Raw genomic sequence first — 25,234 nt, 5'->3', positions numbered from 1 at the left:
CAGTCTGAAGAGAAGGAAATAATGACAGGAAGCAGTGTGAAGAGAAGCTGTATACTTTCAGAAAGTCAGCATAGATTTTATCTACCCACAGTTTCACAACCAGCTTCTCTGATCTATTTATAACTAGAGAAGGTCTTTCATGCTTTATGTATACTTCTGACACAACTTATTAATAAAATAAAAAGTGTCTATATTATTATACATATTATTATTACACCTATTGTTGGGCAGTGGGCCCAGTGTTAATGTATGTTGTATCTGCATGTAATTCTTGTATTCAGACTATGACAATTTTATGTTATAGAATATAAATAGTATATTCCATTTATTTTGAGAAAGTACTTTTCATGTGACACAGTCTATGAGTAGAGCTCACAAAAAACTTTATACCCATTTAAGGCATTTTTTAGACCTTCATGTGTAAGCCAAAAATCAAAGGGTTACTTCTCCTAGGGGCTTAAAAAAGAGACATTGAGCAGTTGAACTACTGTAGGGTGTACACAGATGGATCTGAACAGAGTAAGGGCAAGTAAACACACATTAAAGGAGTTGGCCTTAGAACCTTTTAAAATACACACTGTAGTGCAAATGCCATCCACATCAAATAAGGCTGCAGTCATGTACTTCCCTTTGAACCCTCTCTCTGCTTCGCTTTGGAGGGTCAGCTGACGTCTATAGAGTAGGACAGTTAAGCTACAGAGGCATGACTGCATTCCTCCTCTTACTGTGTTGACAGTGCATGGTTAGGTTCAGGTTTCCTCAAACTCTTACACTGCCATATGATGTTACCCGGAAACAGGAATTCTGTCTGTGTTGAGTGTGATTTGACAGCAGGCTTCGGGGATACTTCTGACTACTAACTACAACTACTAAGAATGTTGCAGTTAATCTACATTGAACATTGTGTGTCATTTGGTGATGGGAAGGTTATGCTGCTAATGAGAGCGGTTAGAATAAATCAAAATAGTAAAGACCCTACAAAGCTCAGCAGAGCTATGGGGAATTATATTTTAGTGATAATTCTGTGCAGGTGTGTTCATTACAAGCAACACCTTTTAGATACAAGAAGTCATATGATCACTAGTTAATGTGAAAATATTGATTATTTCCACTTACCTTCGCTAGGTCCACCAAGGTGTTGGCCTGATCATTGAGTTTCCTCTGCTCCATCTTCACACTGCGCAGTCTGGTGGAGGCACAGGAAGGTGGGAACAGGAAGAGGAGGGAAGGAGGAGGAAGACAAGGGAGAAAGGGGAGGGGATGAAGAAGAGAGGCAGACAGAATAAGGGAATAGAGGGGAAGAGGGCAGTTTGCAGGAGTGGAGCATAGAGAGACAGGTTGTTTGGGGGTTATGAAGGGGCAGAGAGGACCAATAGGGAAGAAAGAAGGAGGAGGAGGAACAACACATTTTTTATCAGGCGTGCTCTCACACTGATGACATTGAAAAGAGAGAAGACAACCTGCATGCATCGTAAATATATGTACCTTACATATGTATATGTATACATATATATATATATATATATGAAAGCATTCCTGGTCTTGGTCAACGCAATACCAACCAAAACATGCAAAATTGCGGAAGCATAGCACGCTCATTTAGGAAAAAATAAAGACTATGTTTATCATGTTTTATCTGGGTCTTTTTTGTTATAAGACCTTTTCCTCATAATGGTACAATGCTTTAAGTAGCACGTTTTAACTGCATAAAGTATTTTTCACTGCAATGAGAAACTACTTGCTACAACCCAAAAATAATTTGTTTTTGAATATGGGGGAGGGGGGGGGAGGGGGGGCATTACTGTGACAAAACATGATGTTTTTTCCAGCAAGAACACAATATGCTTCCATACAAGAAAACCCCAAAATCTATGTTTGAAATCAAAACATTCCCATCTCTTTCCACCCAAAAGTAAAACGTTAAAAAAGGAAAAAGATGACATGCCCTTTGTCAGTGCTACACACAGCTCAGTGGTAAGACTTCATATATACACACTGGTCATTCAGTAAGCGTGCAGTGACTGTGGGTGACATTGTGCACAATGAAACGTGAGTTGTGTGTGTGTGTCTGTGTGTGTGTGTGCGCGTGCTTGTTTGTGCATATGTACGTGGGTTGATGTGTGTATGAGTGAATGCCACAGATAAAAGATGAAGCTTGCCAGAAATAAACTGTCTAATGACAATGCTGAACATAGACATTTGAAATAACTTGCGCAATGATACATCAGACATGTTTTGTGATGCTTTCAACATTGTGCCTCTTTACCTCTAATCAAATACATTATGCCACTGTAAGAAATGGTAACGCCGACATCAGTAATGTGTAATTGTTAGTGGTGGCATCACACTGCCATCATTCTGGATGTGTGAGAGGAAGAATTTCCCTGTTCGGCAAATTATGAGACAGGATGACATTCAAGGGCATTTATTCATGTGCAAATCAGTATATCAGAGCAGAGTGAGACTGCTCGCTTACGGCACTATCTCTGTGGGAACCCGTTTCAACTTGCATGTGTCTGTTTGCTCGGCTTTGTCATCCCTTATGGCTGTCGAAGAATAGGGGCTAAAAGTTCAAAGTGTTACTTATTAGTGTAACGCATTATGATTACAATTTTATTCTACAACCTACGTGTCTTGTGTCTATGTGTTTTGTGCTATGTCATCAATGTCATGTTCAAGCTTTGGCATTTGATCTTATATATGTGACAGGAAAAAAACAAATTAATTTTAAAATCCTAAATGTATATTAAAACAGCAAACATTTCAACGTCATTAGAACTACAGTACATTACAGTGTGTGTGTGTTCACGTCATCACAAAACCATCAGGAGTGTAGGATGAGCTCTGTTGATGCAGGTTAATATAGCCTCTACAGCAGCTATATTAATCATGGGCAAAATTATACAGTAAGTCGTAGATGATTATGAACCGCTGGCCAGGCCAACAAAGCTCCAAGCTCATTCTGCGCAAGATGCTTTTTCTTTCACACGTTCTCTCCAGACAACCCTCCACTATTGACACCGGTGGCAAAATGTTGATGCTTTTTTTTTTGGTTGTTTCATTCCATTCAAGGGGGATGGGAGGGAGAGGGAAGTAAATGGAACACGGAAGTAAAGAAAAAAATCAAAAACGATTCAGCATCCAGCATTTCTTTTTTTTTTGGTAACAAACGCTTTTTTTTTCATGCATGTCAAACGCAGACATGGATAGAGGAGGAGGAGGAGGATGTTGAGGAAACAGTAGGAAGAGGATACATAGAAGACTCAACTTACTTCTGAGCTCTGCAGTGATAGAGCAAAACAAAGACAGAACACAGTACAGAGTTTTAAACCCACAACATTCACGAAACGAGTGAAACCATTACACTTCTCACTGTAAGCACAGGGTAAAAGGGGGCGGAGGGAGAGGGGGATAGGGAGGGGAATAGGAAGGACCATTAAACTACATTGCAGTGTGTGTGCTTGTGTATGTGTGTGTGTATGTGAGAGTTTACATGTGTGTGAGCATAACAATCAAAGGAAATGGTATTCTAGGAGAGGACATTGTAACACTACGTAACGCTAGAGGTGATACTACCAAATATTGTCAGCTACGTCTGCATTTCATCAACTTGTTAGCAACACAACTGTTAATAATACAGGCAAAATATTTTACTACATTACGTAACATACTGCAGTTTTAGTTTTTGGGCATGCTGAGTGATTTCCCCTTGGTGACTGGTGCTGAACAACTCTGTCATATTTCTGTCAAACATTTCATTACACATTAGATGACACATAAACCAACGCAGTGCAGGACTTACTGGTGAATGGCTTGGAGAAACTTGCGCTGGTGTTTCCGCACCTTGGCATGATCAATCTTCTTGACCAACTTAGTGTGTTTGTAGATGAGCCATGTTTCCCTGAGTACATTGGCAGCTGTGTTCTTTACCTGTGAGACACAATTGAAGATTGAAAGAATCAAATTTGAAAGTCAGGCATCCATGGTTAATATTACTGTCTGAAAAAATTTTACTACAAAGGAAGGTGAACTAGTGGCAAGTTAGTAAGTAAACTTTATTTAAATAGCACTTTTCAAAACCAGAGCTACAGTGTGTCTTTGTTACAAGCTAACATACAATACAAATCAATTAATAATTAAATACAATAATTGCAGGGATGGATAAAAAAATTAAAACAAATAAACAAAAAAACAACTACTGGAGTAACCAGTTGCCAGGCTATGCAGGTGGATGGGGGTTTAAAAACTTTGAAATGTGTCTACAGATTTAAATGTGTCTAAATGTGTTTACAAGTTTACACTTAAGACTATGTAAGATAATTGGATTAGTAACAAGGTAACAACATTTGCCCTGAAAGTAAAATATGGACCCCTTGCAAACCAGTGTCTCTAACACTGAGGTTGAGGACCTCAAGATAAATCCAAAAAGTTGCAAGAAATTTAGCGGGATAAGAGAGAAGAATAAACACATTTTTGCTAACAAAATTGCTTTCTTTTTTATTTTCTCAAACTTTCTTTTCTTTTCTTTTGTCTTTTAAATGGGTTGTTTTACCTCTGGACGGGTTTAGATACATTGACTTATTAAAGCCTCTGTGTTGGGTGCGTGGACCCCAATATACCTGTATAATCTAATTTTAGTCTAGTTCTATAGGCATCTAAAAACAATTAAAAATACATATCTGGAATTTAAGTTAACAGCCTTTGATCAAGGCGTTTACAGCACAAATCCATATCCAACCTGAGGGGTCATATGTAAACAAAATTCTGTTTTCAGGGGTTATAAACCAAAACATTCGGGTACTCTTAAAAAACAGTATTATACGATCACCTATACTCAAGATGCAATAGTATGCTGTGACTCACTCGTTTGCAGAGTTGTGTGTCCATCATGAAATTGTGGACATGCTTCTCAGCCTTGGTAAGCTCCAGCTTCCTGGCTACCACTGCAACCACCAGTGCAGTGCAACCAGCCCCCTATTGTACAAAGACATGGTAAAAAAAAGCAGCATTTTGTCTGTGAAGTTCCAAAATGCAATTTGTTAACTTTTAATACTAATACATTAATAATAAAACAATGAGAACCAGTAAATAAACAAAACAGTGTCATGGAGTGTCCTGGATGTTATTTAACTAGGAACAGTGAGTTGCATTTGGAGTCACTTAAATCTTTACTGAAGCACCAGCTGATAGAATAGTGAAACTGTAAAGGTTTTTTAAATATATAAATTACTGGTTAAGTAGAGCACAAGAACTAGCAAGCTGTGTTCAAGTTTCAAAGAGGTTAGGCAGGCCAATGTGTATATGTACCAATGTGTAAAAAATGATGGGTAAGAGAGGACTGTACCCAATAACCAAGCATGTATATGTGGGTGAATATAGTAATATAGTAACAACTGCCAACTTATATAAGTGAGTTCAAACCTCATGAACTTTTGTGATTTCATGATAAAATTATTTCAGTTTAGATACACTGTAAAAGGCTTTAATTGATTGTTGATCACAAATTGCTCAAAATCTTCACATATTTGGCAACTCAATAAAAGTTACACAAGTACAAAAAATACATAAAGTTAGCTCAAAGTTGTGTTTCTTTTTGCAGTTCATCATGGTTAGAGTGTAGCTGGCAGCGAGAGTAGAGAGAGCTGAGGTTTAGTTTTATAACTGTTCCCGTCAGAGTTGTCCTGTGAGAATGTTATGTATTTATCTGAGTGAAGAAAAAAGGAACCCACCATAATCCCTGTAAGCAGACACACGCCTTTCCCACAGTACGTGTGTGGTACCATGTCCCCGTAGCCAATCGAGAGGAAGGTAATCGAGATGAGCCACATGGCTCCCAGGAAGTTACTGGTCACTTCCTGTTTGTCATGATACCTGAAGTGACGAAGATAAGCAGAAGTGGGATAGACACAGTCAGTAAAACTGCACGCAATTTCTTGAACTCGAGCATGCTGGAGAATGACGTGGTGCTGTATGAACCAAACAGGGGTGGTGCGTGGAGGAGGTGGAGGTGGTGAAGATCGAGGAGGAGGAGGAAAAAATCATGGTGCAAGGTGTTACACCAATTTTGTAAAGCCAGTTTGGCAGAGAGTCTAAAAAAATGCATTGGTTCATTCTGAGTAACAAAAATGAAGGTATTTTCAATGGATTTGCGAGAGACACTATAATTATTTTCTATCCTTCTTTAAGTCTTTTCTATCTGAGACAGTTTAATGGAGAAACATGTTTAATGGGGAGGAAACTTAAACTGACATGAAGGCAGAAAAAAGCAAATAGTGTCCATTTTTCAAAGAAATTGATGGAATCATTTTAAACCGAGAGAACAAAGCCACTGAACATGTGTTTCATGTTTAGTGTCTGTCAACATAAAAATTAAACATTTGGTTAGAGGAATGATATGAGGGGGCATTCAAAAAATGGGTGTACGCTAAATCACTTACTCTTGTCACACATTAGCATAGAAATGACAATTTTAGACATGTTTCAAATGGCAAAGAGACAGGCCATGTCGCTGTAAGTGACCGGATCAAGAGTACCGCAGGTCAAACTTGCTTTAAATATGACAACCAAGAAATGTAATGTCAGCGCATCCAAAAATGCATATACTGCTGCAGTAAATCAAACTAACAATTGGCTTATTGGTCACAGTTTGCTGCAGATCTTCCTCCATAGAGTTTACTCTGCCCCAAAAAAGGTTTGGCAATGCAAATCATCACTTCAAACATGTTGTTTGCTGAAAATAGCTGACAGCCATGCTTGAATTGTCAGTCCAAAGGGCCACAGTGTGTATGCAATGATAGTTCTATAAAAAAACACACTGTACAAAGCTGGATTGATGATGACATTCCCATACCTTTTGCAGCAAGACAAAAGTCCATCACAGAGGCAAATCTGCCTTATACACCCACCCTCATTCAACTCATCTCATTATTCCCAATGGGCTGTCTAGGAGGAGATCAGATAAGATTTAATTTTGGAGTAAAATCAAATATTCATTAAACACTTTGAGACAACATCTTGCTAACATCCTTCTGACAAGACAACGTAGATGGAGTCTAATTTCTTGGGATTTAGTTTAAGCTTTTCTAAAGGGGATTCTGAATGACCCAATCATGAATTGCTAACGATTTCGAACTATCCAGCAGTGACCCAGCATGTGGACTCACAACGGCCGGAACAATCACCTCTAATTAGTGGACAAGTACAGATTGGACCACTTGGGGCCAGGCAATGAATTCCTTAAACTTTCCTTTCCACGTGAAGGCAAAAAAAAATACACTCAGTTGGTTTTGTAGAAATGTCCGCTGCTCCTTCTCCTCCAAGACAGTTCATTGTTATCAAATATCATAAATTAACTAATCATGCCTTCTGCAGTTCTTAAAACTCCCACTCTCAAGTTTCTATTCATGCTCCAAGTCAGGAGGAGAAAAAAAATATGAGCACTTTTCCCCCCTTCAGAATGACAAAAAAGTGTGCGGTCTGTGGGATTCAAGCTTCTTAAATGACATGCAGAGAAGCAGTCTGTACAATACCATGCAGGAATAAAAAAGATGTCTGCATCCTGCATGCTTCAAAGCCAGTATATTGAGAGCAGAGGAGCGATGAGAACCTCTGACAAATACTGCAGTATTATCAGGTGGAAGGGGACTGTGCGTCTTCTCGGACAGGCTTTGTTTCATTTGTAAACAGTGGGGTAGGAGTGGGTAACAAAGGAAGAAGCTCATTGAATTTGACACCCCTGTCTCTTTTACCTGCATCCCAACACTTCACCAGCTGCCATTTGATAGCTGCCAGGGGGCTAAACTTGATCAGCTGGCTAAATATTGTAATTACAAGTGACTAGTATGTTAATTTCATTCATCTTGTCATCAAGGCGTGCAGAGAGTGAGTCACATCTTCAAGGCAGGCAGAAATGTGCTGCACCTTTTGGCACAGCGAACAATGTATTACAGCATATTATAGTGGCCTTCTCTCTGTTGTAAATACACCCCATAAATATGCTTGACAAAATGCAGAAAGCGTCGTTTTTTAAAAAAGTTTTTTAGAGAATGCTTCCTGTTTTATTATCTGTTTTTTTTCTAATGATGAATGTGGCAATATATTTTCAAAGCACATATTTTAATAATTCTCTGCTCTGTAAAAAAGAGCAGAAGACAGCATTGTGGGAATAGAGACAGAGGCTGAATGGTGAGCTAATCAATAGCATTTTAAGGCTCTCAATATACTGTGTCGAGTTTTGGAATAGCATGGAGAAGAGCTGGCACCACTTTCAACCTATTCCAGGACAAGAGGTACGTCTAAAGCAGACAGTTTTATCCCCCACTGTTAAATCCTCCCTGACAGACACTCTGCAGTGGAAGCATTATCCTGAAATCATTTACTCAAATATTTCAGAGCTGATGTTATTTATCCAATAGTGTACATACAATAATCCTGTAATTCACACCTAAATGAGCTCTGAAACTTTGCGTCTGCGGTGGGTTAGAGGAGGGAGTAGAGAATGATTCACAGAACTTAGGACAAATAAGGTAACATCTCTACAGCTCAATCAGCAACAAAACAGGTCAACAATAATAGGTAACAATAACCTCTATGAGTTTGCTTCTTCATCGATCGCTCAACATATCACCAATGCATCAACTTGTCCTAGGCCCTGTCCATTATAGAAATGTAAAACCAACACTAGGATTTTTTCTGTTTATGTGCACTAATGATTGATTCCAATGAATTTCATATTTTAACTGCCATCAAGTGTAGATTAGCTAATGATACGACGGGTAAAAATACGGCGGCCAAAGTTGACAACACAACCTCTAAACAAACATAATCGTAATGATGGATCAAATGTTGAAGAAGCCACACACTTCCCTCTGCCAACACATACACACGCACGCACACAGACAAACAGAAACTATCAGGAATATTTGAAATGTTTGACAAAAAAAAAAACACTACATAAAATATTTCTAATTTAAGAACAAAGGGAACTGCAAGTACATGCAGTACTATAAAAAGTAACATAACAAGCTTCAATCTCAATGCCTTTCAGTGAAAAGAGTCACATTCTTTTGAGCAATAACTTTAAAGGTGTATTTTTAAAGGGGTATTATCTTTTGGAGTGAATCACCCTTACATATATAAATCCGTGAAACCGCCATGACACACTGCTTCAACATAAGGATGACGATGCACTACTTCCAAAGAAGAGAATATAGAAAGAGTCTCTTAATACATGCAACACAAAAATATACATTTCTACTTCCCTCTACTGGTCAACTGTTACTGCGAAGCAAATGATTTCCTCCACATTCAAAACATTCACAATAACATCACTTCCCCTCTTCTTCCTGCATTTTGGTCTCATGTCAACAAAAACAAATTTAAAGAATGTTTCAGCGAGTGCAAGTCTTGTTGATATAAATGAATTTGAGCACTGGCAAAGATGACTTGGGGACAAATATGTTGGGATGCTCCTCCGGGAGTGTGTTAGTTGCAGTAAACATGAGCAGATTAAACTCAAAGTGATGATGACCTAATTAAAAACTGCAAACCTAAAAGTGTTTTTTACAGCGCAGCCACTATGGAAAGCAAGCAAGCAAGTAGTAGTACCCTCCAAGTGGACTGTAGCAGTTTTATATGTACATTTTATGTTTCCAAGTAAAAAACAAACAAAAAAACAATTCAATTACAGTTATGTTGAACTGAGTCAATAGAAGTTATCCATCCATCCATCGTCAACCGCTTATCCTGCATACAGGGTTGCGGGGGGGCTGGAACCAATCCCAGCTGACATTGGGGGAAAGGTGGGGTACACCCTGGACAGATCGCCAGTCCATTGCAGGGCCAATAGAAGTTATTTTAATGAAAATATCTATTATGTTTTAATTAAAGAACACAAGATAAAATCGATATACCAGAATTACAACACCTAAAACTTAGATTTTAATCTAAATGGAGTCAAAGTGATTTTTTAGTCATGCTGGCATTAGTGATGACAATATCAGTCTGCCTTTCGTTCTATCCACCACTTTGGTCCAGACGGAAATATCAACAGCTATTGGATGGAATGTCATGAATTTTGGACATTTGTTTTCCCCAGAGCCTGAAGTCTAATGATTTTGGTGACACACTGACTTTTCCTCTAGCGCGACCATGAGCCACTTTGGTGATGCCTTAACTTTTCATCTAGCCCCACCATCAGAACAAAATTTCCAATGCTTTTATCATATGGTTTATTACTAAATAACTGCAAAACTAATGACATTTCCATCAGCCTCAGCTTATTGCTAATTAGTAAATGTTAGCATGCTAACACATTAAACTAAGATAGTGAGCATGGTAAACATTATACCATCTAAACAGCAACATGTCAGCATCACCATTGTGAGCATGTTGAGCACCGCTGTGCCAAAGTACAGCCTCACAGAGCAGTTAAAATGGCTGTATATGCTTCTTTTTTGTCTTGTAACAATTTATACTGCATCTTTCATATTTCATATACACTTCTTGGAAGGTTACATAAAGCTACAAAAGGAGGAGATGGAGGGAGAAATTCCTACTTTAAACAAAATATGTATAGTCACACCCTATGTTTGCCATACATCTGTACTTAACTGTAAGAACGATTTTCATTGTACTCTACATGAGCTCTCATTACACTTTTGTGTTCCATTCAATTCAGTTCACACATACTGTATATATGAAGAGGACAGAAAGTAGTATCTGCAGCCATCTTCATCTCTTGGCTTTGTGCCTGAGTTTAACTGGTCAATGAATTCCTAAACACACTTGACCAGTTGAGGTGCTCAATGTCACAATGACCCTTCATCTGATAATCAAACATGGAGGAGTGGCGGTCTCACAAGGTGTGTTATAATTGTACTTTAGCCAAATAACATAAAATATAAACAAAAGAGAGGCTTGCGCTGCTGAAGAAACCGGACATCAGCTTTTGATTAAGTGATTTAATGGGCCTTTGTTGCATGACATTACTGCCTGGTTCACCTACTGTATAAGTGTTGAAGGGAATGTAAATATTTGGTTGCACCAATGGCAATATGACTGCGCTTTAATAATAAACTATACATAATATATTGGTGTCAACCAACTAGGGTGTGAATCCAAAAGTAAAGAGTTGCTTGAGTTTGCTGACTTGCAGATTCTGCAGAGAGGCAGGCTTCAGGCCTCCGTTGCCAGAAATTATCAAGTATGTGTGTATCTGAATCTTATCCATTTTAAAGATGCTGCATAAGAACTTCCAGAGAGTCCACTACACTGGTATAACTAGTGACATTTTCTGCAAGTCACCCTATTACAAATAAGGAAGTCAAAGACGTAAACCCTCGCAAACTCTCCTATTTACTCTGAGCTCTTCAGTCAATTTCTTGTCAGAAAAGCCTTTTTTGACCTTTTTAGTCTACAACGCCACCAGACAGGACGCTCTGTTCATGAAGCCCTAAATCTTAATGTTTTAGTGCTGGGAATGTGGTTATGTCTGTGGGGTTATCATATAGCGAGTGTCCTATTACAGATGTTTCACTGAATAATGATTCCTTACAAAAAAAAACAGTGAGTTCTCGTATCCCAGTCTCTGTGGAGCCTGTTAGCAAACTAGCTATGCTCAAGCTGGAGTTCACAACAGTCCCCATGTAATTTTAAAAAATTGTATTTTGCTCCCAGAAATAATAATGTAATAATATGCTTAAGGGATTCCATCTTATACCCAGTAGTTTTTAAGTTTACTTGCTGCAAACTCTGGGTATCCAAACTTTAGGGGACACAGACGAGCTTTGAAACACCACCACTTCACCTTCACTGCCAACTAAGTACACCTAAGCATTTTCTTTCATGTTCCCAGTCTTCCCAATGCAAAATACTTATTTTGCTGTACTTCTTTAAGGTAGCACATGCTCATTAAAACCCTTGAGATTGCCGACTGTTTTACTAATCCTTACCCACATTCAGGTGTCCCACAAAATGCCTGCCCAAAAAGGTTTCAAGACGTTTTAGTTCTCTTATATCAATTTCCAGCACTTTGGCGCTTGATTGCTGCTATGAGACACATTAACTTTCTTAAGAGAAACTCATTCTATATCTGACAAAACACATTTAAGAGTAGAGAGGAGTAATGAAAGGACTTTGTCAGCTCTTATTACCTTGTCTGATTCTTTATCAGCTGTTTGATTCTAACACTGATTGATAACATGTTAGGAGTATATAACTTGTTAGGCGTATAAGAAAGTTTTATAGCATCAGTTTAGTTTTAGTTGAGTTCAGGTCAGTGTGCTTTATTGGCATGAATGTCAATGCCAGAGCTAGAGCCAGAGTTTTATTTTTTTTTCTCAAATTTTGTTAAGAAAGAAATACAGTATAACTATCTTAATAAGTCTAAACATGGATCAGAAAGGTAACAACTAGTGGTCATGACTACCAAAGTAAGTCTACTAAGACTATCTTTTGTCTATTATAGGTGGGGTATGCGATTCTGCAGAAATCCAATACCATGACATATGCATCTACATGATACAGAGCAAATGAGGACACAGCAAGTAATGTAACCAAAGTTAGATAAGTTGTGATGCTTCGGCGCTAACACGTAGAGAAGATGAGATGGTCCCAGAGCCAGCACACCAGCTCCAGACAGTAATACTCACAACTCTCCTACTGCTATAGCTAACATCACAACAACAGCATGTCTTGGCAAACTAGAAAGTAAGCTGAGTGTCCGTGGGCAAGTCATTTAACATTACCTGACACACAAATGTTTGTTTCTCCATTTACAGAGCCAGAACTGTGTACAAACACCAGCACACTCATTGAATGGACAGGGGCAAATTTATGTTTCCGACACAATGAGGAAACCTTTCAAATGGTTCTCAGCAATGTGTTTTCCCTAGGTCAGATGTTCAATGTATATTTCCATGGGTCAATATAGCTACAACTTATGCAGCTTACTGGTGTTAGACTCTAACCTACACCCTCAACTTTGCAGGCAAGATAGTTTCTCACAGTGGCTGATCAGATACCATTCAAGCTGCATTTGAAACGTCCATCTCCCTTAAGTTCTTTTGCAATTTGAACTGTAAAGTTAGCCCACACCAATCTCTTACTATGTTAATTTATAATGAGAGACACACATGCTCAAAGGACCCTGCAAACCAAATGATCACCCTGAACAGACAGCTAGCAGACCGTGAGGCGATCTTTGCTGAAATTGACAAAAATATGTGTATTGGATTAGAATCATATACCCCACCTTCCCTTATTACATGTTATTTGACTGTGTTTTTTAACATTAAACACAATTTAACACAATAACTTTTGTTAGAGGGGGTGCCTCCACCCTCCTCAACCTGCCAGCACATTCTGGGACATTTAGGAGCTTGTCAGCTTATATATATTAACATAACCAAAAAGTCACGGATACTGTCAGTGGGGGGAGGGGGTTACTTTGTAAAGTGGAACAACTTTGATATTATTACATTACCCAGCAATGACAGGAGTGTGTTTTGTTAAATGGGATCGACACGTTTAGTGTTATTTCTGGGTTGACTTGAGCTTCAGCTTGGGAATTACCACAGTGTTTGCCTAGCGCTGTATCTAGTCAGTGCATTTTGGGCCCCATTAAAGCTTTATTGTAGCTCTAATATTAATGCATATTAGATTTAGATATAGATTACAAGCTGTGGAAGTGACACCAAATGCTTAAAGATACTTTTGGTTTTGCCAATATATGCAACAATACAAAGGCACATGTTTTCCTCTCTGTCATAGCTCAAATCTCACATGAAAAGAAATCAGTGAGACATTGATAGGAGGAGTCAGTAGAGCTAACTGATTCTCCAAAATCAGAGTAGTTCACAGGAAACTGATCTCCTTCTAAGAGCAGACCCAAGTGCCTGAGAGGACTTCATATACTGTACATTAAGGACAGCAGCTAAATAAGAGTTTTGATTCTCTTAAACAGGTAGAAAACACCAGTGCTATTTTTTCTTTCAGAATACTAATTTCTTCTAATTGTATACCTTCAATAGATTAAACAACCCTACAGAAAAAAAGTAATTGTGTCTGAAACTGGATGTGGTGTCATGTCCCAAAGTAAAAAAAAATATGTCAGTAACTTCTTAAGGAACTTTTTACTTTAAGCTGCTGCTACCTGTCTTTGAACAAAGAACAGCAGTGGTTCGTCTTATGATCTTCAGTGCAGATCATATCTTTGGTGATTATAACTTTCACATTCTCTGTTATGCAAACATGCTTTGCGGGTTCTGTATACGACTTTGCCATAGGCTGCAATCGATACTATGCCTGCAGAGCGTGCATTAAAAACACGGTATCAGATCAAGTCATCAAACCATAGAGAATCCACCTGTCCTTGAGGGTGCAACAATTTGCATAAAATCCATCTGTCTTTGTGGAAGAGATGCTCATTTTAAAGATAATCTTGAAGGATTCTAACTAGGGGAAATGTGTATTAGACACTTAGATTGACAATGCATAGCAAACAATATAAACAGATCACTTTGTGATCTTCATTGTTAGGCGCATTGCTCCAACATTATTGGACAACAACATTGTTTTTCAATGAGGTGTGTCAGTTTGCTGTTTAATGTCAGATATATGCCAGGATTTGTGGACAGCAATGCTTTGAAATAATGTAAAATTTTCAGAGTTGTCATCATATGTTTAGCCAGGAGGATAAGGAGGCATTTCGCTGTAATTTAAATCTAATGAAAAACAAAGGAACAGCATTCTTCTGTATTCTGTAAAGTTGTAAAATATATCTGAATGTTTTATGTAAACCTGTGGTTGGTGTGACAAAGTTCAAGTTGCACAGGTGTGTGTTTCTCTGGTTAGACATTCGGACAGTCTGTTCTTGGCTGAAACTGTTTGTGTCTTGTGGCTAAGTGATGACACAATCTGGATGTCAGACCTTGGGTGTAGGTGTAGCTGACTAGTAACTCAAGCCCGATAATCCAGCGCTGTGCTCTGAAGGAAAGTCAGCTAAACTTTCCAAGAGCTTCATGTAGCCTACGGGTCCTCACCGGAGAAAGGGAGGTGAGAAACGGCAGTCTCACATCGCCTCAAAATAGAGCGTTTTGTTTCAGATAACAGAGTTAGAACAGGAGAGGAAGAGAATTAGATAACAGTTAAAGAGAAAAAGGAGCGAGCAACCAGGGAGGAAGGCAAGGCATGCATGCTAGTGTGTAACTGAGAGATTAGGCCTGCTTGTTATGGATAAGGGAAGGCAAAGGGGCAGGGAATCAGTAGTGGGGAGGGATGAGGAAAAACTGCAAAGCATGCCACGTAAGATGGGTACAGTAGGAGATCTGCAAAGGATCAGTCAAGAGTAAGAGAGGGAGGGAGGGAGCCTCGTGGTAGTGAGGGAGAAGCCCAAACAGCTTAGTTAAGGAGCTTAGATGGGGTCGGTTAGCTCTGAAGATGGGCTGTATCAAGAAAAAAGGGAGAGGGGGCCAGTGACCAGCTTTAAGTCCATCTACTGTAACATTAGCATTCCTCACAACTCCACCCTCCCTCCACCCCTCCATCCCTCTCTGTCCCTCTGGTTGTGCGTCTTTCATTCCCCCCAATAGGCATTTTCCAGGTAGACTCCGTGCTCGTCCAATCTCACACCGTACTGCCTTTGACTGGCTCAGGAGCGTGGTCAATGTGACAGTATAACGACGCATTTACCAGAAGATACAAAAGTCACACACAGCACTTTGGAAAACAAGCGCCTCTTTTTCTCCTTTTTTAAAATTTTTTTATTGAAATGATGAGATTGATAAGTAAACATGAAAACTTGCATGCTGTTTCAATGTTTACCAGAGGAGGGGACTAAGGGGAATGAGGACATTCAGTTCATGGGCATAAACAAAAACTGGAGACGCTGCATTCAACCCAAAACATAGTCCTCTTTCCAAAGTGTCTCAGTTTAAAAAACAATGTGCTGTGCAACAATGGGAAGCAATGCACTAATTTACCTGCCTAGCGTTGAACTGCGTAACACTAGTCATAGTTACCGATCAAAATCATATTATGCTAGACAGCAAGACACACCCCAGACCAAAATGACATTAACAAGTACACAAGTAACTTGACATTTGTCCTCTCCATGCATACTCAGACCTTCTTTTTGGCTACAGGAGACAAACTGTCTTCACCTCTAGAACAAAATCCTTGGGGTAGAAGCAACAGAAATCTGTGGAAAACCATTACAACACTGTTCAATAAATTTTGTGTGAAGGGAGACACATAATGGGATGGTAATGTGAGAACACAAAGAACAGAAAGGCTTTTGCTCCTCGACAAATCTTTTGGAGTTGCTGCTAAAAATACTTTTTGTGCAATATGGATCTATAACAATTGCATAAGGAGAGGGAGAGACAAAAATTAGAAAAGACAAATTGCCCTCTAGCAGATTTGTGAAGGTGACTTGAAGGAGCTGCTCCATTTTAGCACAAATTTCCTCCTCCTCCTCCTCCTTCTCCTCCTCCTCCAGCCCCTACCGGCCTAACCCACAATAGTTAGCAAAGAGACGCTTGCTTCAAAGTGCTGCTCACACGGTTGGTCTCTGCTGTGCTCCTATAGCCATTAAAAGTCTGTTTTCTTAGCAGAAGGATGGTGCCACTTTCATGCCAAGTAGAGGGCCTACCTAATCCTCCTTTGCCGTACTATGTTTGCAAAGGATCATCGCTTAATTGTTTTAGATGGGCTGCCCCTTCTCCCCACTACCACCCCACCCTCCAATCCCACTCAGGGCAGCAGTGGCGCCAGCTCGGTGCAAAATGATAAGTTGTTTTTTTCCACGGCTAGAGAACGAGGACTCACATGGTATCCCTATGGAGCAGCATAGTGGGGAAATAGAAAGTACAACAAAACATTATACAAACACACACACACACACACACACACACAAACCTACATGTGCATGCTTGCACCCATCCGTAGAAACACACACATACATGCATACACAAATCCACCCGTCTGAACACACATGTTATTCTGAAACTGAAACCAACGGCATGCACTGCTCATGGAAAGTTTGTGTCAGAGAATGTATGTGTGAGAAAACCAAGACTCTGCTAGAGATTCTGTGCTTCTCATCTAATCATGTATTTAAGTCCAGATTTCCACATTGACCCCAGCATACTATAAAATTAGGTTTTTCAGATGTCCATTCTCATAGTTTTTTTCTAACATAATTCATACTGAATTCCTGTCTTATATAACGAGATCCTAAAAATCCAATAATAACAAAAATCCCAATGTAAAGCCAAGACATGTTCAATTTAAATTCAATATTTTGGGAAGTACACTTTAGATGAGAAGATCGATACCACTCACATGTCTGCACCACAGCTAAATGTAGCTAGAGCCAGCAGCCGATTAGCTTAGTTTAGCAAAAAGACTGTAAACAGTGAGGCTGGCTCTGTCCAAAGATAACAAACCCCTCTGAAGCTAACTAATTAACATGTTAGGCTCTTTGTTTATCTTTAATACGGACAAAAACCTTAGTGGTGAAATATCACTTTGCTGTTTTATGGGGGTTTATGTGCCAGACTATTCCTGAGCTGGAATCAGTAACTTTCTGTATTTTCTGCCGGCTATCTGGCAACTGCTTTCCCTCTGTTTCATGGCTTTGTGCTAAGCTGAGTGATATCAATCTTTTTGCATAAGTCTCAGTAAGAAAGCCAATTAGCTTTTTTTCTTAAATGTCAAACTACTGTATATCTTTAAGGCTGGCAATAATATAGAAATATAGATAGTGAATGATTGTGCAGCAGTAGCCAACAGTAATCTGCTGAGCTGAGACATTACTAATAGTATACAATCTGGACAATTTGTTGTTTTGAACATGTGGCAACATTAAAATGAGGTGACACCTGTTACGCCTAACTGCCTGCCTCTGTGTTTCCAGAGGAGCTGGTCAATGGTCAGCTGCTCTGGAGGTGCTGAGGGTCCAAGAGGATCCCGGCTGGGTTGGGCGCGTGAGAAGGAGTGGTTAGTGACAGGTGTTAACACGGGGGAGTAGTTAAGAGGAGAGGTAGAGGAAGGGACGGGAGGGGAGGTACTTAGTAAAAGCAGGCGAGATGAGCTGCAGGAGGACGGTGAGCATCTGTAGTCAGGGCCTGGCTGAAAGCCTTCATCTGAGCTGATGCTTGACTTTAAGAGTGCAGCACATGTCCAATATCATATTGGGTCTGACAAGAACTGCTGCTATAGATCTTCCACTCTCCACCCACCCTACTTAAGTCCCCCTTCCACTCCAACTACGCAAAAATGACTTTGAAACATCAAAGCTGGCATTAACGTCTCATTTCCCTATGCAAATGCAAAACGAGAAAGGGAAAAAAAAAGCTTTTCATTTCTCCCTGCCTCTTTCATTTTCAGTGAGAATCATGCTGCCCCCTTGAGACGAAGCCCGATGTGCAGTTTTGGGGAGAAAACGGGTTAGGGGATCCTGGGGGCTGCTCTGCATTACCAAAACAAACCATTCAGCAAACAAACAATTAGACACTCATGAATTATGGACAAGCCATCTAGAATAGCAATAAAAACAAGGAGTGGGGATTGCTGAGCTAATGAAACGTATATCAGGGTGTTTTTAAACACTCAAGAAATGGATTAGTATGTGGGCGTATCAGTGTACGCCTTTCTGTACACGTGTACGGTATTTATATGTAACCTAGTGAATCCACACCTTGAACCAGTGCAGATGAGTGACCAAAAACAAACACTGAGAAGCCTGGGACAAAACAGAGACGAGAGTGAAGGAAGAAAGGTGTCTAGTAATCCACAACGCGTGATTGTGCATCAGCCATTTTGATTTTCAATTTGTCCCCTGCAACATCCATTATTCACAACCCTGTGTTTACCTCTCACAGACGCGCACAGTCCATGCAGCAATGATCCAGGAGGATATACTGAACACCAGCAGAACAGTTCCTGGACAGATGGTCATGAGGGTCTTCATGACAAAGCGTGTGTTGAAGTTGATCTTGTTGAGGGCACCGATGCTGCGAGACGAAGCGTCCGTAAACAGCTTGCTGTGGAGTAACATGACCCTGCCTATCAGGTAGAGTCTCAGGAACATGGGGATGGAGAGGATGATGTCCACGTCGGCATCGGCCACCGACGGAGTGTAGGTAAAGGCCAGCCGCGCCGTCCATGTGAAGACGTACTGGCCCGGGATGGGATGGATGGCACACACCAACAGCTCCAGCACGATGAAGAAGATACGCTCATACGTCATGGCTATCCTCCAATCGTCCGCACCATTGTCAACCATAAACAGCTGAAGAAAAGCAGACACATACCAAGATCTTGTGTGAGAAATATTCGTCCACATGCCACTTTTTTAGTTTGGTGTTTGAGATTTAGGCTTTTTCAGCATTTTCTCCAATTGTTGCGTCCTCTTCAAAGTATTGATCATTACAAATTTAGATTGTGAGGCGCATATTATTCAAATCAAATCCACAAATTTAGTTTGAAACTGGAGTTCTGAAAAAGTCAGCCTGAATTAGAGTAAAATGTGTACAAAAAGAAAGAGAAGACATCTAGAAATGTTCCATTTGGTGTAATTTTGTAGCCATAAAATGGCAATCAAGAATTGGATATTTCATTTAATTCAAATGTTATATGTCTGGTGCAGATCAAGCAGATAAAAAACATACTGAATAGGGGATGTAATTCAGTGTAACTTGAAACCAAGCAGAACAACAAAAAAGAAACTGTGATGCAATAAAATGATGCAAGAAAACCTCATATAATATTAGACATTTGGTCTACCAAAGCATTGTGTTTTTGGATTACTCTTAAGTCATGTAAAAGGAGGTGCTATGTATAAGCAGTGTTATAGATTTGTAATTGTGAATGTAAAAATAGTACTTCAATATTATTTATTAGCTAACTTTTTATTAGCTAAGCCCAATTGCCAAATGAGGAATCCTTGTTATCAGCATCATCTTCACAAAACAAATACCAAAAGCTGCTGCTATGACAAATAAAACACCATTATTTTTTCTGTGGTAGACTCACCTGGATTTCCCGGGCATGGTACATTATTATAAGACCAAGCAATATAACAGTGGAAAGGCTGATAAGGCATTTCAGTGCAAATGAGTATGAAGATTCCTATGGTGAGAGAAAAAGACATGAAAAAAGGTATTAGAAATAGCCATGTTAAATTCAAACCCAAAACTGTTCCCTGTATTTATTGTAGACCTGCATTTTTCCATATTTCCAGAGTCTATATTTAGCATCAATAGATAGCAATAGTGACTTATTACAATATAATCAATTGTTTCTGAATAGTTACTGCTTAGCAACAAGGTGAAATAAGGCAGTTGAGCAAAATAGGTAAAATTCAAGTGAAAGCTGTGTGTATTTAATTTAATCTGTAAATTATATTGACAAACAATTGCTCCAAAGATTGGCTTAGATGAGTAGCATAAATGTCCCAATATAAACATGCACATACAGCGTATGCCCACAACAGTATACAGCTACACACACACACACACACACACACACACACACACAAAAGAGGACACACACACACAGTACTTATTAGTTTAAAAGTCTAACTGAGACCAGATAATGGGGTTTTACACACAAACAGCGCAGTCAGGATGTTACTAAACAATGCAGCTGCAGGTGTAGGTGCAGCCTGATATTATCTAGGGATGCTGTTCCCCACCATCTCAACTACCAATTAATCAAAGCCCAGCACTAACATGGGGACTTTCCATTTAATGGTAGTTGTAGAAAAGGAAAGGCTAGCATTAGCAGGGGGGGCACCACAGTGGTGATAAATAGGCCAGCTGGATGCTGCAGTGTGTGTGTGTGTGTGTGTGTGTGTGGGGGTGTGTATGTAGATATGTCCATAGATCTAGGAAAGGAGAACCTGTGCTACTCAAGTCTCCCCTCTATGTTGGTAAAATGCCATTTGATAAATCAATTTAACAGCCATGGTGTAAAAACCCTGCTCTGCAGCAGGCTAATGATCCTAGGGTTATTATAATAACGACAGCGACAACAAATGACAAAAACAACAAGTGGAAAGATCGTTCATAATCGTCAGTGAGAGCTGCTCAATATTACTCTGTCCTTCGGTGGTCCATATTACAGAATGTATTTTTAGCTATCAACTAGATTGCTTTGCCCCTCAGGTCGGCGACATGTTCTCAAGACATTCTAATGTCTGAAATTGTTTTGAGAAGTCCCTAGTGAAATAACATTGAGTAAACCAATTAATCCACCTGCCAGAGGTTCAAGGATTTTTCTTTCCCAGTGCTCACTGCCTCTTAACGTGTTTCCCTCCTTCAGGGCTCAGAAATCCTTTGCTGAGCTTTAAGTGTCTGCTGTGTGATGTGACGTGAGATGGAAAATGGACCATCCACAGCACATGCTACCTGTCTGGTGTTGGGGGAGGGCATACTAAGGAATGGGAGGTCATTTCCATTTCAGCTGAGGTCAGCTTGATGAATGGACTGAAACCCGCTCAGTAACAGTCACAGACATTCCTATTGACTTTCTTTAAACCCCATAAATCATCCTATAGATTACTGCACTGACTTACTAAATAGTACAGACACACACTCACACATGTCACCAAAAGCATATTTAAAAATTTTAAATAATCTGACAGAGACAACTGGAAGAAAAATCAGTCCCTCGTGGAAAGAAGATACCAGTGGTTTTGTGTGCTTTAGCCCATTACCTACAAATGTACTTGACATTAATGCAAGGAATAATAGATGCAAACTATAGATAGAACTTGAGATTTGTACCAGTCAACTGACATACGTTTTTGACTGTACAGATCATTAATCCACAGTCAATATTTGGATGCCAAAGCAACCTTCACAGTACCGGAGAATTAAAAATAGCCACTTGTCACAGCCACAGCATCATGTGACAATAATGTATACATTGACAACAAAATAAAGGTGAAAAATTATTTACCTTAAAGGACATTATACCAGCTAAAAGGAAGTACTTGAGGCCCCTAACCCTTGTCTGAAAAGACACTGAAACTCTACCACTAAACGCACTACCAACACCCACTAATGTAGTAGTAATTACCTCTGGATTATAAAACCCCTGTCCCAGTTGTTAGACCTTTGTCTTTTGAACAGTTTTAAAAGACAGGCAAGTTTCAGGACTCTGCAAATCCATTTTATTACATAGTGAACAATGTAAACCTGAAATTTAAAAAACAAATGCAACATATTGGGTTTTGTTTCATACAATATTCTGCAATCATGTTAAAGTTTCACAATAAAGGTGAGAAGTGACAGGTAGCACTGGCAGGTAATTATTAAGTCTTAGCGCCTTTCAGCTCTTGTTTTGGTTTTACAGCCACAACGTTTTGGTACAGTCTTTCGCTTTTATCAACATAGTTTCAATGAAATGCTCTGATAAACTCACTGTACATTGTCCTATTCTGCACTAAACGGCAGAGGCACAAAGTTAGCAACTAGCCAGTGAACAGGTAAAGTTAGCTGTTAGCCAGTGAATACAGTGTAGCATTTACTAAGTTAAAGACCCCCTCATATTTCTAACAAGTTGCTGAAGACCAAAACAGAGTTAAAACAAGAGTAGATATTGGAAAAGCATTTGATGGGTTGCCAGAAGTATGACTCCAAATTAATGCTAAGGCTGGATCTGTAAATAGGTAACTGCTAACTCATTAGCCATATAAACTTTACAATGCATACATAAGTCAGTCATCTGTGATGCTCTTGTGGTAGTTGGACCCCACATGATCAATAATGTTTGTTGTTAATGTGCTTAAACATATAAAACCACATAAGGTATTCAGTCATGTTCAGTTTTTACTCACGTATTGTTAAAAAGATTGTTCTTTTTAACAATACAAAGACACCGTGACCTGTTATGTGATGTCAGTAAGCAGCCCTGTAAATATGGTGGTGGTAGCTGCTCTAAGTGCACTGAGAGATCAATATTCTAGCCAAAATGCCCTGACACAGCATAACTGAAGGGCTGGTGCACTGGGACAATAACAGGTCAAGGGGCGGTGACCAGGTCACCACGACCCTGAAGCTAAGCTGCCTTGTTGATACCCTTGCTCAAGAGTTCCTCTTGTTCCTAAAGCGTGCTGTGTTGTCTCCACTTTGAAGAAAAGTAAAAGATGCTGTCGGGCAGTTTTAAGCATCTGGAAGTTCATTCCCATCTTTTATTCCTATTGACCTTTCTCGTTATCTCTACTTGTCTTTATCTCTCTTTCTCTCTGTAAATCTCTATGTATGTTGCTCTCTTCATCCCCTTTCCTCTGCTATCCCTCTCTTCATCTCACTCTCCTGCTGTGAGGTAGTGATTTTAGATGCAGGCTTCACAGGGAACAACAGACAGTCACAATAGCACCAGTAGTGTAACCAATTATTTGGCTAAACTCTGATCTGATTGCAAAAAATGAAAAACAAAAGCAGGCCTGTAGCCTAGTCAAGAAATTACTGAATGAAAAATTTAAAAAAGGCACAATCGGAGATTTTATCCAATCGATAGACTGTTAGTCATCAACACAACACTCCTTTTGTGCTTGTGCAATATTCCCATCACCTTTGTTAGATAATGTATGTCAATGTCTGTGCTAATAATTGCTCTTCATAAATCTGACAGCTGCCAACCCCACACAAATCAAAATTAACAATCAATGACAACACACAAAGCTCCCACTCATGCATCACACACATGCACAGCCTACCTTAGTGTAAACCCCCCATGACAGTTCCGTCTCTGTCACCATGACAACAATCCCAAACATCCCGAAGATGAGTGCGTAGTCGCTGAGCCGCTTCCGCTTCTCAAACAGTGCCCTCCGGTGGCCGAGCTTGTAGCCAATGTCCCTGTTCTTCTTCTGCGGCGCCCTGCTTCCGCCATGCCCGCTGCCCTCCCTGACCAAGCTCTCGTTGGACGCCTTGCTGGGGTCTTCGCCGCCGTTGCCCTTGGACACCACCACTTCCAGGCCAGAGCTGTGCAGCGTCTGCAAGGGCTGCGTCTCCGAGTCGAGCTCCGCGAGGTTGCGGCGCGACGAGGACGCCAGGCTGCCCACTAGTGGTCTTACCACTCCGCCATTGTACTTGCAGGTGTTCATGGCTATCTGAGGGAGTCGGCCGCTGCTCTCGGAGAGGGAGGGCTTGGATCCAGCATGGCTCAGCTTCTTGTTCTCAGTAGTGGCCTGTGAGCAGGAAGAAGAGTGATAAATACAATAGTATCAACAACAAAAAGGGTGTAAAAACAGTAGGTGGGAGAGACACAGGTTTAGACTTTTAATAGAGCATTGATGTGGGAGTTACATCTATGTGGCTCTGGAGAGGGCAAACAGAGGGAAGGAGCTTGCAAAACAATTTTGGTTATAAAAGCAGACAGATTTAGTGCTCAGCAGGACATGTGGCCTAACATAACCAACAAATCAACACTTCTTGTTTACTCAAAGTATTCTTTCTTGAACATTGTATATTGGGAACTGGTAAGACGTGGTTGTTCATTAAGAATAGTTATAGCCTGTTCTAGGAAGTGTTGAAAAAACATAATCACACAGCAGTCAAAAGTTCACTTTATGTGACAGTGTGCCAGCTTTTCCTTCAAGAAAATGGCATCAAAATGTGATGGCTCAAAAACATATAAATAATGAATGGACTTTGATGTATAAATAAAATCATATAACCAATAGTGGACCCTACAAAGTGCAGAAAATTGAATTTTTGCGCTGGACAAATTTAGATATGAATGATTAATGCTCGGCGTGACCCTGTTTCCTATCAGAGAAACACTTCCGCAGTAGAGATTAGGAGCAGGCTGCCCACAAGAGAATGAAGAAGAAATGTGGACCTTCTCAGATCAGATGTACCACAGAGACAAATGTGAGATTTTAAGAGGAAAACAAGGCAAAGTATTTTGAAACTCAAAGAATGATGTCTGTTGAGGTTATGGGCAACTTGGGGGCAATAAATTGTTTATTGTATAGCCTATAAATAGGCTATAGATAGGAGAAAATACATTCTACTGTATTTTACGTATTTTAACTTCTTTATCACCTACACAAAAAATTCCTATTTTTCTTTTTTGACCTGGTGCCATACCGGCTCTTCTCTTCTCACATTGAGTCGTCTATCACTTCTGCTCTTCTTGGCAGATAGGAGTGAGTTTTTGTCCCGGTTACGCAGACAGAAAATGTTCTATCCACGCAGAGGCTGTAGAGCAGTCACCC

The 25,234-nt window shown here is 39.8% G+C and overlaps 1 protein-coding gene across 1 annotated transcript in view; it reads right to left on the bottom strand.

Annotated features, from left to right (window-relative positions):
• The window catches only part of kcnn1a (potassium intermediate/small conductance calcium-activated channel, subfamily N, member 1a), a 47,276-nt gene that overhangs the window by 4,485 nt on the left and 17,557 nt on the right, over positions 1-25,234 (bottom strand). The window contains exons 2-8 of the mRNA XM_046052726.1: positions 23,729-24,202; positions 20,038-20,133; positions 18,876-19,294; positions 5,730-5,871; positions 4,864-4,974; positions 3,803-3,930; positions 1,117-1,186 (exon numbers count right to left, since the gene is read on the bottom strand). Of these exons, the coding sequence (XP_045908682.1) occupies positions 1,117-1,186; positions 3,803-3,930; positions 4,864-4,974; positions 5,730-5,871; positions 18,876-19,294; positions 20,038-20,133; positions 23,729-24,202 (1,440 nt within the window). The remainder of the gene's footprint in view (positions 1-1,116; positions 1,187-3,802; positions 3,931-4,863; positions 4,975-5,729; positions 5,872-18,875; positions 19,295-20,037; positions 20,134-23,728; positions 24,203-25,234) is intronic.

The sequence above is a fragment of the Micropterus dolomieu genome, linkage group LG06 (assembly GCF_021292245.1).
Source record: "Micropterus dolomieu isolate WLL.071019.BEF.003 ecotype Adirondacks linkage group LG06, ASM2129224v1, whole genome shotgun sequence".
Taxonomy (NCBI): domain Eukaryota; kingdom Metazoa; phylum Chordata; class Actinopteri; order Centrarchiformes; family Centrarchidae; genus Micropterus; species Micropterus dolomieu.
This window is presented reverse-complemented; position numbering and strand designations above follow the sequence as displayed.